The following is a 17507-nucleotide window of genomic DNA, read 5'->3' as shown; positions in this document are numbered from 1 at the left end:
CTCCTGAGTGCCACCTTGTCAGCTCTGTTGTGTCAGTCTCCTCCTTTGACTGACTTATTGATGCCCTACAGCTGTGCTCCTTGGAAAGTTCTGACCAACACTTACCAGATGTTGTGAGCACACAGTGAGATAGACTTAGTTAAAATACTGATGAGGGTGCATCTTTCCCCAAGGAGATTCACAATGGCATTCCAAAAATTGATTCAATTTTTAATTATCCTTGATGGATGCAAAATACAGGCTTTCCTCTCATTTACTTCTTTTAGAGGAGCTCTCAAAGTGGTAGGAGGTATGTTCCATTTCAAACAGTGAGGCACATGATTTTTTTTATCTTTGCCTGTATTAATTGGGAAAATTAGAAACCAGAATCTGCTTTCTGATGCGATGAAAAGAAGAGAAAAAGACACCACAAATTCTGCAGTGACTTCATCTTTATCTCTCATATCCTACATTACCATCTCTGATTTTTTTTATTCCTTTAAAAAAACATTGTTTATTTTGGAATCAGGGAAAATAATTCTTATATTCTTATTCTGCATTTCCTAGAATGTTGAATACTCTTCATTGTCTATTTAAGAGAAGTGGTAATTTATCTGAAGACAGATTTTTTTTCACAAAAACTGACTACTTCTAAATTTATAGACCATGCAGAAATGGAAAACCTTTTCAGGCCTTTGAGTCTGAAACAAAACCAAAATCATAGTCTAATATCTTTTGTGGCCCTCAAATGTGAGTGCTAACAGTAATCTTATCTGACATTTTTTATGTTGCAGGAAGAAATAGCTGTAGAGCAAGTTTGATTGAAAAAACCTGCTTTCTACATCACTTCACCTGTGAATCTTGTTCCCATTGAGTAAAGTTGTCCAGTCACCAAATTTTCCCACTACATTCTTAATCAAATTTGCCAAGAAACTTTATGTTTAGAGTAGGTAAGAGAATTGTGAGAGAACGGTAAAGAAATGGAAATCTTACAGTTGACTTCTGAAATTAATTGTAATTTCACTTGAGTTTTAGGAAGATTCTCTGTGTTCAGAGCCACCAGGCAGAACTCTTCAGGGTGAGATGCACATGCAGATACAAAAGCACGTTGTCCTAGTAGCAAAGGGGGGAATTTAAATGCTCTGTTCCTGGACTTGATGGCTGGTTCCACCTCTCCTGTGGAATTTATATGTGTTTTAAAAATAAAATAAATAAATAATAAAAAAAAAAACAACCAGAAAAACAACAGAATGGATTCTGACATAATTCAGGGGGATTTTGAAACTGAAATTGTGGAATGCCTGCCTATTACAGCATTCTTTGGTTTTCCAAGACCAAGAAGTGGCAGTGGTCCTTCTACCCTTTCAGTTGCTGTCGGGATATTTACCTTTGTCCCTTGAAATTGCCAAATCCAGTGGTGCTAGAAATGATTTCTCTGCCATTAAATGTAAGAAGGAAAGAGTGTATAAACTTATGTAGAGTAACAGACTGAGTTTATGTTTTCAAACTGTTTTGGACTTCTCCTCAAATCATTTCCATTTGTGCTCAAAGTTTCTGTGACATAATACCACAATGTTCTAAAGTAAATTAAGCTTTGCAGATGAACTTTATCTGTTTCGGGTTATATCCAGAGATTTTAACCTTTGAGCTTCTGAAATGAGAGCTGACCTTTTGCCTGAGATAATTTTGTCTGGAATGATCTCTGTATCCTTAGGTACATTTCTGTTGAAAGAACTTGGAAAACACTTGATAGAAGAATTTTATTAATAATTTCTACTTTCATTTTGTGATGTTTATCTATACTGAGCAGTATGTTAAATTGGAGGCAACTACCTGGGATTAAAAAACCACAATCTGATGTGAAGGTGTTTTAATATCCAGTGATTTGCATTGCAGGGCAGAAATTAATCAGGTAACATTGTTCAGAAAGTATGGCAGCTGCTGCTGCAGTGTAATTAAACTAAAGGTTACTTAGGTATAACATGAGAATATTAGATTTCTGCCTGGATGAAGTTTCTAATGCCAGCTCATTATAGGAACTCTTCAGACCAAGCAGGTACCCCCATGACTGCTCCCGAGCTGATGGGAGCAGGGACATGCAGAGGTGCCCAGCTGTGTCACTGCTACTGCAATGACTGGTAAGATGGGCCTCCATGGACCAGTGTCAAGGCTTCTCTTGTGTGGGCTTGGAATGTGGGTAACAGAAAGGGAAAAGGAAAGAACAAGAGGATGGTTTGAGTTAGACAAAGTCCTGTCTGTTGGTGTGTAAGCCCCAGTCTGCAGTGTAAGTGAGGATCATTAGATCCAGGTCCCAGCTGGACCCTGGGCTTTGTCCTGCTCTCACACTCATGTTCCGTTCCAGGTTTAGAGCTCCTTTGCCTCCTTCCCCAGCAGTGGCTGAGATTCACTGTTGAATTGGTGGGAACTATGGTTGTGTCAGTTGCTCATTCTTACCTCTCCCATAGGCTTTTCATAGACATCTTCTTGCCATGGCTCAGCCTTTGTTTGAATAGCATCTCGCTGGAGTGCCTCTAACACCTTCTTGGGAGTAACGAAGCCGTACTGTGCTTCAAGCAAAGCTAAGTCAATTTTTTCAGCCTTAAGTACTCCTATAACTTCATCTTGAGCCTGCAGAAACAAAAATTAAGGCATTATCTTGTTAACTGTATATATGTATTTACAGGTTAGCTTTCTGATTTTGATTAAGAAAACTGAAAAACTTCTGAAATAACACTGTGTATGTAAAGTGCTCCAAAACAGTCAGTAATGTGAAGACAGTCAAAAAGCATGAGGGAAGTATTGGTCTTTGTATTTTATTAATTCAACATAAACTCCAGGATCTGCAGACCCTTTATCAAAGCTTAAGTACTTCTTTAATGATTAGATCATTTTGCTGTTTCTGGACGAATGTTTAGCATTCACAAGACAAAGTTTCGGGCAACGTTTGGCTTGTGGTATTAGAAATTGTCTTGTTGGTGCAGGATGGTGGGATGTTTCTTGAAAGCTGAAAGTGTTGTACATTCTGTATGTCTTGGGTGTAGATGACTCCTGCAGTTTAAACCCACTACAGCTGTGTGCCTCTTGGGTTTTTTCCCCCTCTCCATATCCTCTGGTGAAGAAGGTTTCCCCCTGCCTCCGGTGCAGTGATACAAACTGCATGAACTGTCTCAAACATCCGTGCTCTGCAATCGTCTCAGTTAAAAACAAGTACGTGCTAATCCTAGAAGGATAAAGTAGGAAGGAAGGAAATCAGAGAGAAGGATACACCAGGGCAGGGTAACACTTCTAGTCTGACTCCTTTTGGCTGGAAGACTTCTGTATCCCCATTTATGACCGTTTAAACAAATGTTAAAATATAAAAGAATCTATTTCTAATCCTTAGCAGAAAAAAATAGAAGAATGGTCCTTGTACACTTTGAATATTCTGCAGTTTGGAAAAGGATGACATCTACATTAGAAACTTAATTATGATTGAATTGACAGCTGATCTTCAGCGATTTGACTTGGCATTACAGGAGGTGGAAAATAAGGGATAAAAGATGACTTCCTATCTTTTCCATTCTAGTGCTGCTTCCTTTTAAATTTCAGATCTGATTTAAAATGTTCATGTCAGGCTCATTGTTTTCCAGTTTCTCATTTCCCTATTCCAGCTGTAAACCTTAATAATTGAAGAGTGTATATATGTATATTTTTATTTTTTATTTTTATACACATGTAATGAAGAGTGTGTGTATAATATAAATAATTATAGAAAAAGTTGTGACATCTGAATGTTAACCTAAATTAAGAACGACCAAGTGGGCAGGAGAGAAATGTTTTGCAAACATGGAAATTGTTCTGTTTGGATAATAAAACCATGAGTAGAAGTTTGCTTTGGATCTACCCTCAAAGATTGGTGCAGCTATTAACTATTCCTATCACATGTGTGTTCTGTTCAGCACATCTGTATTATTATATAAAAATGCACAACACGTTAAGAATAGAACCACCCAGGTACTGTCTAGGTAATAAACTCTGATACCATGTGTTACACCCATTTAGGCCACTTTGGCCAGTTTGCTTTTTTCTCTGCCTGTGAGTAGTTTTAGAGTCACTGCTTCTGTGCAATAATCCTGCCACAGAAGTATTTTCCCTGCTCACTGGAAATCTGGTTCCCACTTCCCGAAGTTATGTTTGACCAGGTTAAGCATCATTTACCACTTGACAGATGGGTTCCTTTTCTAGGTAGAAAAATGCTCTCTCTTAAAATTTGTGGACTAAGTGGCATGTAACACTTTTGCTTTGTATTATGGGAAATAAAATGGCTATTTCGATTTTCCTAGGAGTTACTTCTTGTGAAGTGACACATACTGTTTAATAGAGAGTAAAGCTCATGGCTTCATAGGAGTGGGAGGATAAGACATAATTAAGTAAAATATCTTAAAGGTCTGTAATATGTTCTCCAACCATACAATGACAAATACTTTGTATTCAAGATATTTAGAATGGGGGAACACAACTAGAAAGTTTTATGAGTCGTGTGCTTTGAGAGTTACTTGTCGTATAAAGAGGATGTTTCCTGTGTGATAGCTATAATAGCTGTAATTTTGGGGTGGTTTTGTATGCTGCAGTTCATATTTGTCCTGTATCAGACTGTGTAAGGTGTTTTCTTAACATAAAAACAGCATATGTGTATGGTGGAGGGGGGAATGGGGGTGGAGGGCAGAGTGTCTTTTAATTTGGAATATAAAGTAGGACAATACATTACCTGTAATTCACCCTCGAGGACACTGAGAAGGAATAGCAAGTCATCACGAGAGAGATCCTCTCTTTTCTTGGCAGAGCTTTTCTGTTTTTTCTCTGCCTTTGGACTTCTCAGGATGGTGCTGGCTACATCATCCTTCTGTTTCTGCCGTGTTTGTGCATTTTCTTTCCCACTGTAACCAGCCTCTTCTTGGTGGTGGTCTTTTGCCCTTGGCTGCCTCAGCTTTGGTCTGGTTGGGCTTTCGGTGCTGCTGCTTCTGGAATGCATGCTTTATATCTCTGAAGCTGAAGGAAACTGGGGAGAAAAGTAGTTGTTTTAGCTAACTGTTACTGTAATTGATGGTGGGTGTTATTCCCTCCGGAATGGTAATTCCCCTTCCTCACAAGACTGTTTGTCATTTGACAAAAGCTGACAACCCTATGCAAACCAACAGGACTGGGCTGTGATCCTTACTGGGTGTCTGTAGTGAAGAGAGTGTTTACTGGTCTTATGCCATAGTAACAATTCCCTCCTTGATACTTCAAAGGCATCATCTTTAGCAGCAGAGCTGGGTCCAGCTGGGTTTGCATCACTGCAAACCACATTTCCTATTTTGTGACAAGACCTACCTCACCTTTCAGGCTTATTATGATGAGGCAGATTTAGATGCAGAAGCTTTTCACTAGGAAGAGCTTTCTATTCCACTTTAATAGTGTCCCAGCCTGTGTTCTGAGAGCACAAAAGCAGCCCTCCACTACTATGAGCCACTCAGGCTGCATTATCCATGTTTGGCAAAATGCAGAGACCAACAAACACATCCAGACTGCAAGAAGTGAGCAGCACTGTAAATGCTCCCTCCCCAACACCACCACCACCAAAACCAAACTACCTTGCAGATTACGACTTGTCCATTCTTAAAACCATGCAGTATAAAACCTTGCTACTTCTTTAGTGCTCGAGTCCAGCAGCCTAGAGGTATTAGTACCTGGTGAAAGGGAGACGTATCCTAACTAGGCCCCTTTGAAGTGCTACTGTTAAGGAAACATACTCTAATGCCTTTACAGATAAATTACTAACACTGTGTAAATATTGATTAGCCTCAGGAACTTGTGTTTTGGTTATCACCACTCAGATTAAGGAATGAATGGATTATAGTACACCTCTGCTGGAAAACTGTGGTCATGGATACCATCTAGGAAACAATAGCCTGATCGTGTGAGTCAAAGGTGAAATTCAACATGTTCCAAATACAAATAAGGTACAACTTTTCTTATTAAACTGCCAAGCTAATTGCTGAAAAGTCCAGAAAATCATTATGGTCTGTGATAGGCACAAGATGATTTTTTGGCTGTAGCTGATAAAATTCTTTGAGGGCCTCCTCCCCTACTCCCACCAGATTCTGACTCTAAATCTTAAACTCTGTGACTGCACTCGTTAACTGTAGTAACTTTCCACTGAGTGCTAAGGATGATTCCTTTTGTTGTTTTTCTGCCAAGAACAGAGGAGGTGGAAGTAGCTCTTGGTTTATAATGGGTGACGTCTGAGAGTGGGGTGAATTGATCAGAAACACTGCCAAAAGGGAAAGTGACATTTTCTATAATGTTGAAGTCTCTTCTAGTCTGATTTCAAGCACTCATTAATAGGAAAAACTTGTTTCTCTAGGTCTCAGAAAACTAAGGCGTGTCAGATGTGCATGGCAGTGTGCACTGGAAACTGTTGTGTGAAGCATCAACAATGTCAGGTTAGGGTGGGAGCTTTCTATAGTGCATGTAGGAAACCCAGAATTGTTCATAGCAGGCTGGCAGCAGTGTTGGCTGGTGATGATTAGTTTCAGTTGCTGTTCATCCTGGTTTTTCAGTCAAATGCAGATTCTCTTTATTCACTGTGGTGTGTTTGTTAGCATACTCACCTTTTGCCATTGCTTACAGATTGTTATTACTTGGGAAGAAGGCTGTTGGTTTCCTTTGAGTGTAAGATGCTGGATGCCTACTTTGCTTTTGTGTGTAGTTAAAGGCTTATGCTTTTAAGTTCAAATGCAGGAGTTGTGAGCTCAATCAGGTAACCTGAATGTACTCTGAGCTTTTCTGTGGGCTTTGACACCACAAGCACAGGACACTATGAAAGGCATAAATAGTCCAAGAAATCCCCTTCATGCATGCAAGTTGCAGCAGTGGTATAAACTGGACAGCAAGCTACTATCAAATTTGCTGACAACAAATGTCAATATGACATTTCTTGTGGAAGGAAATGGAAATCAGCATACGAGGAAGAGCCTCATATCTTTTCAAGCTTTGGAACTGGGTGCACCTGGGAATCCTGAAACTGGAAAAGCAGTCCAAGAAGGATATCTTCCCCTGCATTTACTCTTGCAGTGCATGTGTGTTGTTGGCTTCAAGGCCACTTGGCTCCCAGTTTTCACAGGTGCAGAGAGTTAGCTGTGGCTCCCTTTTAGGTTTGCCATGCCAGCAGGTAGATCATTCCATATTGCCCTGGCAAAGGCACTGGTCCTTGGGAAGGCCAGCTGACTTGCCAGACGGGCTGTGCTCCTATGGAGAATGGCATCTTTTCAGTATCCCAGGATGGAGTTTTTCCTTTTCTTGTTGAGACCACTTATGTACACTTTACTTGTATTCTGTTCTGACATTCCTGAATGCCAGCACCTACTATTGAATCTGCTAAAGCAAATATTTTTCCAATTAAGCAATTAATGTGAATTCTTAGAGGTTGAAGTGAAATACTGAAGGTATACTTCAAGCACTTTTTTAATGGTACTTGAAAGTAGCTGATGAGAGGCACAAGGACTCTGATATTAGTAGCCTGCTTTATTAACATATTCTTCCTTAGTTCATTTATTTAAACCGACTTTTAAGAGGAGTTGAGATTTGATTGCTTGGTATACCAATGTAAGGGGAGAGTGCAAATGATGCCTTTTGGAAAGAGGTCTGCAATCCTCTGCCCATCACTATAAGTGTGGGCTGGGACAGGAAGAAAAGGGGTCCCATGAAGGTTTGTCTTGTTCATCTTCTGTAGTCCTGGTGTGACCTTTAGGCCAGCAAATCCACCTATTGAACTGGGGTAGAACATGAAAAAGTCTTTTTAATAATTAGAATCCCAGGATCTGGCCATTTGATGGCATCACTGAGAACTGGTGCCTTCTGACAGAATGTGCTTAGGACTTTTATTCTTTCCCTAAGTGAAATACATTGCTTTGTGGCAGATTTGTCCCACTTCCAAAGAAAACAGCCCTTCCTTCTGGGTAGACTGTGTTAGTGTTTTCCTGAAAACCGTTTGAAGTGGCTTCTGTCCAGAGGGATGTTCTGCTCAGAGGAATGGTCTGTGCCATGACCAGCTACCTCATTTCACCTGTGCTCTCATTCTCTGGAGACCTTGTGCTGTTTTGGTGCACAGGATGGTCACTTAGTGAAAAGAGACTCCTTTAACAGGTTCTTCACTCAGGGAATCTGGGATAGAGAAGTGTTTCCATCCTGGCAGGAAAATGGCAAGATTAAGCCATTTTTCTGGGAAGACTGATGCAGGAGTGCTTACCTGTGTATCCTGATGCATCTGTTGGCATGCAGAGTTGCAGGAAGTCAAGCAGCAGAAAGTAAATAAATTAGCAGCCTGTTTCCCCACTCACAGCATCTTGTCAAAGTTTGGTCTTTGAAGCCCTTGGGGATCCTGCAAGAGCAGCAGTAACTCAGATGGGAAGAAAGTCTGGATTCAGCCAAGGATGTGAACACTTCCAGAGAGGAAAAGTGCATGTGTGAGAACTGGATGTCATTTCTGTGCTGGTTGTGGTTTATGTTCATCTGACCACAAGCCAAATTCCTCATCCCTTGGCTACAGGGAGCCTCTTCTGAGAAGTAAGATGCCTTTTGAACCATGTTAGAGTTGTCATGGTACTCCGCTTGCAGTAAAGGTACTGTGAAATTTCCACCATCTGTTGCATCCTCCTCCTCCCCCTTCCAATCCTGTTGTGTTTTGCAGGATATGTTGTGAGTGTGGTAGCTAAGATCTCCCCAGGTCCATTTTGCATATGTGCAGGCTTTCAGGAATCTTTAGAAGGCTGAGTCTGTGTGGGAGGTTTTGACCAGGTTCTTTTGAAGGACCTGTCTGTATTGCTTGTCTGTCATTTCATTATTGGCATGTGAATTTGTGATCTGGTCTTCATTCTTGTAATGTCTCAAACTACAGATCTATAGATATAGATAAACACACACACATTCCCCCTCCCCGCTGGATTTTGTGCCAGGAGAAAAGAACCTGTGCCATGTGCCTAGATCTTGGTTTTGTGGCCTTGAGCTGAAGTTAAGCCCGTTCTGTAGAATAACTGATCTCAGCCTGTCTCCTGCTAAGTCTTAGGTGGTGTTTGCCCACATATTTGGCAGCTTAAAGCACACACATTCACAGTGCACAGCATGAAAGCATAAGATGCTCACCTTGAACAAATTTGAAATTTTCACATTAGGAATATATGGTTAGGAATGTATACTCCAGTTCAGAGGTGTCAAATTTTGTTTTAAATAGGATTCTTCAGATGGTTGGGTAATAGACCTCTTTGTGATGATCCATGAGAAAATCAAGAGTTTGAGCTCCTTGATGCATCACACAACATTTCTTTGGCAAAACAGGGTATCTCTTTTGAAATGAAGGCCTGGATTCCACAAAGCTTCCAGCTCAGAAATCAATACTTTGAGGCATGGACTGATTTTTTTTTTTTTCCCTTCTCTCTGGTAATAATTTGAAACAATGTCTGCTAAACCCTTCTTTTCTCTCCTCCGCAGGAATTCAGCTCTCCTAGTTTGTGGTCCAACATTTTGCCAAGTTGTTGGTACTCTTGGAAGATGACAGTATATTTATCACATTACAAGTGTGCAGTTCCTGTAGCAAGCAGCTGAGACACAATGGACATGCCTGAGGTGATTTGTCCTCATTGAGGTGTCTTCTCGGTGTCTTCTGCCAGGATGCCACAGTGTGAAGCCAAGGCTTTCATTGCAGTGGGAGCACTCTGAAGTTGCAGATGCACAACCCAAATATATTTGGTTCCTCCTCAACCTTCTGAACCCATATTTTCATGGGTTCAGAAGGTTGAGGAGGAATCAAAAGTAAAATACATAGACTGTCTTTAGCTTTCTACTGCTGGGAATAGAGGGTTGAAGGGAATTTTATGCAATTAGCTGAATTGCCTCTGAAATTAATAGGGTTTGGGTGTTTGTTCTGTATGCTCACTTGGGTTTAGGTTTGTTTTATCTTTTTTTTTGAAGTAAAATGTTCCATACTTATTTTGTAATTAGACACTAATAGTAGATTATTTATAAGGATTAGTGCAAGAGAGATTTTTGGTGAAGAAATGTCGCTATAACATCAGGTAGATCTAAGTTTTAGAAGAGGTAAGCTCTGCAATGCCATTCAATCTGCTTCCCTTACTAAACAAAAAAATATGAATCTTGCACAATCTGTATGACAGATTTTTATTAGTAAACAGAAATAAAATTCAGCTGCTCCAATTTCAACTTTATAAATTTACTTTTGAAGTATAGATTTTTTTCTTTTTATGAGCATAAGAAATAGTTAACATTATTTAATACAATGTTTGTAGTTCAGTGTTTATTAATATTCAATTTACTATTGAATTTAGTATTTATTACTATTATAAACATGGTTTAATATTTATTATTCAGCTGCAGTAATTTTGGCTTCAATGTATAATTACTCTGTAATTACATCATTCCCCGAAGCAAAACCATAATACAGTGCTACATGAAACAAAAATGTTCCTATCTTAGAAACTGTGTGTCTAAAGTTGTCATTTTCCCTGAACATCTGGAAACTACCTGGACTATAGACATTTTTGTAGCTGGATGACTCAGTGTTTCAGTTATCATTTCAATTTTTCTTGCTGTGGCCATCTTTGACCTCTCTGCAGACATCAATTTTCCAGAAATTTGCAGAGATGTCAGTACCTTTTCCTCCCTCTGCCCTGTTTGGAACTGGCCTTGATTCAGGCTGGGACCCTGAGGTGTTGCACGAGGTGTGCAGCCTCCTTGCTGTGTAAAGGAGCCCAGGCTGTCCTTGGGAGGAGCTCTGGGAGCTTCGCTTGGTCCTTCCCAGGTTCATCTGGCATGGAGACGTTCGTGAGACTGAGGGGTAGGATAGTCAGACTGGTGAAACAAATGGGTTTTTGCATGTGTGACATGTTGCTGTAAATCCCACAGGCAATAGCTCAAGTGAGGTATTTTAGGATGTGAGAAGGGCTCTCCATCTGTTTGGTTTCAGTCTTGCAGATTGTTATTTTACACAAGGAAAAAACCCAAACCAAAATTTTCTAAGTTTTAGCTTTCAGGATAGGCCAGAATTTTCTGTGTGGAAAGTCACACGCCTTCCATCTGCTGAATGATGAAGGCTTTTTGTTCTGTTTTGAGGTGGTTTGTCGAGGGTGGGTTTTTTTTGCAAAATTATTGAGGGTTTTTCCTGGCTTTTATGTTTCACAAGTTATCAATCTGATCTAGTTCATGCATTCATGTCTCATTTCTCCGTCTTTCACATGAGATCTGTGTGCCTCCCAGGTCAATACCTATATATTATAATACCTATATATTAATTATAATACCCATATACATGTATATTATAATGCATTATACAAAAGTTTCTGGCTTTTGCTTTCCCTCTCTCTACTGAAAGTCAGTAAATGAATTCAGAGGTTCATGGTGTGAACCTATGTGAAGGTATTATCTCAGCAATGACATTAGTTTTATGTAAGTACATGTTTTGGTAGAATTTAGAAACCAGGGAAAGTTTTCTGCTGTACAAGTCTCTCCTAAATGTTCCATGTGTTTGCTTAGGTGCAGATGGGCCCTTTCTTCACTGGGTACATAATTTTGGTAAATGGGAACCTACAAAAGCAACTATTTTTGTCTTCCTGACAGTATAGGTTAGGTTATTGCCCATACTTCTTTTGCTACCCTCAGCAGACTTGATGCAGCCAAAATACCATCATTGTGTGGTAAGTCTCTAAATATTTCAAGGTGAGTTTTGTGATAGCAGGTTTAAAGAAAACTAAAAATCCCATTTTTTGTATATTCTCTCTCACTTCCCAAAACATCCTATCACTGGCAAAATGGGAATATTTCATGCTCTATTTTAATAATCTAAGCAGGATATAACCACTATAAATTGAATATTTTTCTTTCCATGTTTTTAGCAGCATGACATGATCTCCTCATTTTAGAAATATTTATCAAAATAATTCCAATGCAAAACTTGAATATAACTAAGAGAAGCTTGTAAGAATAAAAGGCAAAGGAAGTTTACTCAGCCCAGTGCCATTTTTACACCTCTGGCTTCAGTGGTTGACTTTCCCTACACGCACACAGTTGCACATACCCGCATCACTTCAGTGCTGTTTACTGCAATAAGGTCCCTCCTTTCTGATGGAAGCTAAATCTTCTCTGTCAAAGTGCTTGTGGTAGTCATTTTCTGTGCCCTTCAACGTGCTGGTAATGTGGTACAAGGCCACTTTGAAAAGCAGCCTATAATCACAATTCTTCAATCTACCTCAAGAAATACAACATTACGATGTTATTAGCTGCAACAGCTGTGAGCAAAAGGAAAGGAAGAAACCAATGGTAATTCTTGCATTTCTGTGTGCATGTGTGTGCCTTCATACACATACATATGGCATTTTAAATAGTATTCTCATGTACCAAGTGTGTATCTGTGCTTGGTGCTCACACAACTACAAAATAAGTAGCCTTTAAAAGATACTTTTGTCAAAAGCACAGTAAAAGCCCACAACATTTTGAAGTATCTTGTTTTTGTTTTCAATGAAAATGTATGGTTAGTAAGCAAGGATTATCTAGAATATGTTATCTAGTGTAAGTTAATTGGTTTCCCCACGCTAATTGGTCTGGGTATCTGAGCCCGAAACCTCTTAACCCTTGCAGCCATCTCCATTTCCAGTTTACTCAGAGCTGTTTTCCTGCTTGGTGTTTGTGTTTGTATGGAGTGCCCAACGTCCATGAATCATGAAATAAGCAGCAGAGGCTACAGTGAGAACCACAGAATAAAAATGTACACTTTCAAAGTACATGTATATTCATTTTCAAGGGTATTTTTGACAAGCGTAGATTTGTTGAGACATTTGTGTGGGAGTGTTCACCTCAGTGTTGCTTTTCTCCACATATGAAAATAAACCACAGACTTTTAAATATCCTGAGAAAAATTTCTTCAAAGACAGATCAAAGGTCTTTGCTAATGTCTGAGGAAGCTGCCTCTCTTGTGAACTCATGTCTATGGAGAGCTGGTTAAGACAATCAAGATCATAATTCCATTGATTTGATCATTTGCAGCCTGCTCTGAGAGGAGATGTCTTGTTTGGAGAAGGGAGGAGGTGGGGAATCCACAGATGCTCCTAATTTTACCAAGAAAGTAATGAATAAATTAACTTTTTAAAAGCAACTCTGTTGGGTTTTCCCCCCATATGCTCTGTGGATTGCTCTGTTTCAAACAGTTGTCTTAAACAGTGCATGTAAAGAGTTTTGTGTAAGAATGAGTCAATTGATATTTTTAATCAAGTTTATCTGCTTTTGTGGCTGTTACATTCAGTGAAGTGTCCAGCTATGACTTTCATGTCATAGAAATTGTACATCTTTGTTTGCTTGCTTGTTTTTGTTTTATTTCTGTTTGCTGTTTGTTTGTTTTGGGGTTTGGTGCTTTGCTTCGTGGTTTTGGTTTGATTTGTCTAAAAAATCTCTTTCTGTCACCTTTTACATCAAAACAACACAACACATATCAGCTAAGCTTTAAAGGTTTGTGAACTTCTCCCTAAGCTGGAATTCCCCACCTTTAGATAGCATTCAGGAAAATAAATTTATTTTTATCCTTTAAGGCCTGGGTTTTCTTTCTTATCTAGTTCTTTTGTCTGTTTGCTTCATGAACTGCATCTTTTATCATTCCAACCAATTTTTTATAGGGTCTCTGTTAGCAGAGAGCTCTTAACTCTTAGAAGCCATTGAAAATAGGGTTTCTCTTTTGAAGCATTTTACTGGTTTTGTCATGCTGCCACAAAGCATCTGTGGGTGCTAGGTAGGACTTCAGGCTTGTATCTAGACCTAGGGTTTCCGAGCTGGTGGGTTAGGGGGTTTTTTTGTTAGTTGTTGGTTTAAGCCAAGCATCTTTAATACGCTCTCCACCAATGACTGTGTTCTACTGCTGCCTAGAAATTGGACAATAATATTTTGTTGGTTTATCTGATCATAAATGAAATAATTTAATTTTATTTTTTGTAGATATTAGAATTTTCTTTTAGCTGTGGACTGGATTTTTCTTGTATATCCTAAAGTTTTGATCTTGATTACATTCTGTGATTCGGTACTTCGGAGCAATACCAAGGTTTTCTTTGTAGTCTGTAATACAAAACCAGTGCGATGCTATTTTACTTTCTCCTTGCTTGCTTTTCTCATTCATGACAGTACCTCAGGATGTAACAGCAGGCTAACATCTTTTTGTCTGACTGGGATAATCCTTAGCTGCACAAAAATTGGCTCTGGCATTTTCCTGTTCTGGCTGCAGCTGCAAAATAACAACACGTGCATGGCCACGGAAGATTCCTCAACTCCTTCCCCATGCTCACATCCTCCATGTTCAATAGTCAAGAGGAAAATTTGGATAAATATCCAAAATCTTTTCCCAGGAGTTTAATGACGGTATTACCTCTCAGATCTCCAGTCCTCTCACTTCTCTGTGCAGATTACACCTGGTTGTCTCTGGACAGGGTGGGTTTAGGTCTGGGGCTTTGGGGAGGGGAAGGGATGGATGGAGGAGTTCCCTGCTCACCTCTGAGCTGGGGTGCTGACTGGCACTGCCCTGTGTCCTGCTCGTGCAGCTCCACATGTGCTGCCACAGGACTCGTGTGATGCCTGGGGACAAACTGCCTGGTTTTGGTAAGAGTGCCCTGGGGTCATAAGGTGATCCTAAGAAATTCTGAAAACATTAATTCCTAGGCTTTGGTGGAAGTGGAAGTCTTGTTGGTCTTTCAAATTAAAACCCCTTTTTATGACAGGAATGTGTATTTCTGCTTTTTTGTTGTTTTGGGGTATTTTTCTGTCTTATTTTATTCTTTCTTTTTGTTCTTATTAACCTCTAGTTTTGCCTGTTAATCTTATGGCAGCAGGATATTTCAGATTTTCTACTGTATGTTCACTTCCACACAAATGAACGCACAGGAAATGTGAACTTCCTTATAGATTCTCAGATAAGCTTTGTAGTTAGTTTTTAGTTCTTAAAGATTTTTTTCATTAAAATTGATTAATGCCTTAAATAAGTGACAGTAAGATTACAGTGATGGCTTATATTTTTCTATACTGTTCATATTAATTTATGACTGTGCCTATATATGTCTGCCAGGAAAATGTGACAAGCACAGAATTTGAAAAGAAATTGTACACAGTGAAATTAATTTCTGTAGGTTTTCACATTACATATTTTACTAGCCATGACACTCCTTATTATTTATTATAATGCCTTGCAGTATTCCCGTAGGAATATGCCCTGCTCTGATGACACAACTTTGAAAAATGCAATAAAAATGCACTGGAAACCTCTGGAAGCTTTCTAATAGGAAGTTTCTTGTAAGCAGTGAGGTTGAAATGCCCCCTCCCAGTAAAAAAGAAGTAGCAGAGGTCAGCGAGCCAGGTAAATGTCCTTCTTCTCTGTCACTGGCTGTGCTTTCTTCTTCTTCTCCCATGGTGGAAGTTTGGTCTTTAGGCCATCACCTGTGTTTTAACGTAGGGCAGGTGGAGAAGACCCCTATCCTCCTTTCACTGCTGCATAAGGACCCCACACTTTTGAAGGAGGGTCACACGAAAAGGGAAATGTTGATTTGTGGCTGCAGCTTCGACTTCATCCTGGTTTTGATGATACCGTAGCTGCGTCCGTGGGGAAAGGCAAGGCATGGGGCCTGGAGCACCTACTGTTGTTTGTTCCTCTTTGTTTTTCTGCTTGTTCAAATAAAAGTGTCTCTGGCCAGCTGCTAGCCCAGTGGCTAGTGAGAGTGCAGGAAACAGATCTTGCAGATCTGAATGAGAGCATCTGTGTTTTGCAAGAGTCTGATGTTCGGAGAGGTGTGAAAGGAACACCAAAGTCTGGATGCCTCCTTCCTTACCCCCACCCCTCTGAAGGCTTCTCTGGAAAGCCCACTTCAAACACCTGTTTATCCTTGTGGGAGAGTACTTAAAATGAAAGCAGAATCTTTGTATTGCCCAGCTTAACTGCTTGGCAGGTGTTATCCTACATTTTGGTGTGGCTTTGTTACTGTGTGCTGGTGCTGGAGATGTGCAGAAAGCTTGTCCAAAGAGTGGAACTGGGCAGGAGCAAGGTGGGACGTGGGGGCACAGCAGGGACCCTCGTGCTGCCTCTGCTCAGCCCTGCAGTTATGATGGGAGCTCTGGGGAAGGAACTGCTCCCTGAGCAGCAGTTACCATAAGTGGGGTGATCTGCCAGGAGAGCCCTGCTGGGATTTCCTTTTTGTTTTGGTGGCACTTATAGTACATTTCTGCTGGTGTTTTCCTGGCAGCTGAGGAAAAGTCTACAGTTTTTTAGGTGTGTTGAGGAGGGCATGAACAGGTGACTCCAAATGTTTGCATTTAACATGCAAGTCCTTCCTAATGATGCAGTGAGTCATATCCTGCAGGCACGGATCCTTGGCTTGTTGCTTAGCAAGACTCCACCAAAATTGTTTTATCAGAAGCTAATATTTAACTCCTGAGAGCACTGTGCCTCTTCTGCACATAATTAATGCTAATTTGTTATGCATTAAACCAGTGGGATAATGCCATTTCTGACACTGCCTGGTGCACATCATCATCTGAATGTACAGACATCTCTCCTATAGCTAGAGTACATATGCATATATGAAAAAGATACTGACTTGTAAAAAACTTCTGACTTGTAAGTTTGTTTGTGAACACTTGCTTAGAGTGAAAAAAGATCAATTCTGAAGTGACACCCCTTTCCCCTTTTGATTACTGGGTGGTTGTAAAGTCATTTCAATGTACAGGACGTGTGTGTATTTGTGATCATATGTTCCTGTGCATTAATAGTATTTATGTTCTTTCTCTAAGAGGATAATTTTTCTTAGTTCTCTGCTCAAATCAGTTCTGTTTGAATGAATGAGTATTTAGAAAGTGTTAACAGTAGAGTGGATTTACCTTAATTAAGATGACACACAGCCTTGAATAGCTAGATGTTCCTGTATGTGCAAGCCGTTCCATTTGAGGAGCAATCCCAGATCCTAATACTTCTCTAACACCAGAATTTAAGTTAAACTTCCAGAGGTAAAATAAAGGTAAGGCTTTTAAATGAAAGGCCAGAGAATCTGTCCTGTATCATAGAATGCCAAATACGCAGTAAACATCAGAGTGCACATGGTGGGATTCTGCAAGCTTTCTTTGTGCTGATGGGCCCAATAAAGCCTGTGGGGCTGCAGGTGCAAGGTTGGATTACAGGGTTAGGGTCTGTATTTTGTGACTCTTACTGCTCGTATAACTGGGTGCATGTATTTTCCTTTAAGTATAGTCTGGACAGTCTCAAAATCTAGCATTTTAAAGGTCTCTTGTTAACACTATCTATTAATTAAAGAAACAAGTGGAGAAAGAGTAAGATGTTTGATTTAAGTTTTGGTCACTTTCTTGTCCTAGGGACTTAAAAAAAGAAGAAAGCTAGGGGAAAAAAAACAACCCATAACACACACATACCCACACACCCTAGGTGAACCAAAGAAAAAACCCACCAAAGAACCACCATCACC

General features: G+C 39.9%; 2 protein-coding genes across 7 annotated transcripts in view; one reads left to right on the top strand and one right to left on the bottom strand.

Moving 5' to 3' along the window:
- Positions 1-17507, top strand: part of CMSS1 (cms1 ribosomal small subunit homolog) — a 217674-nt gene that overhangs the window by 75403 nt on the left and 124764 nt on the right. The window lies entirely within an intron of this gene.
- The window catches only part of FILIP1L (filamin A interacting protein 1 like), a 183655-nt gene that overhangs the window by 72810 nt on the left and 93338 nt on the right, over positions 1-17507 (bottom strand). For both annotated transcript variants that reach the window (XM_021545501.4, XM_021545499.4), the window contains exons 4-5: positions 4727-5017; positions 2434-2607 (exon numbers count right to left, since the gene is read on the bottom strand). In XM_021545501.4, coding sequence (XP_021401176.3) covers positions 2434-2607; positions 4727-4990 — 438 coding nt within the window. In that variant the 5' untranslated portion in view covers positions 4991-5017. The remainder of the gene's footprint in view (positions 1-2433; positions 2608-4726; positions 5018-17507) is intronic.

The sequence above is a fragment of the Lonchura striata genome, chromosome 1 (assembly GCF_050655825.1).
Source record: "Lonchura striata isolate lonStrDom1 chromosome 1, ASM5065582v1, whole genome shotgun sequence".
In the NCBI taxonomy this organism is placed as follows: domain Eukaryota; kingdom Metazoa; phylum Chordata; class Aves; order Passeriformes; family Estrildidae; genus Lonchura; species Lonchura striata.
This window is presented reverse-complemented; position numbering and strand designations above follow the sequence as displayed.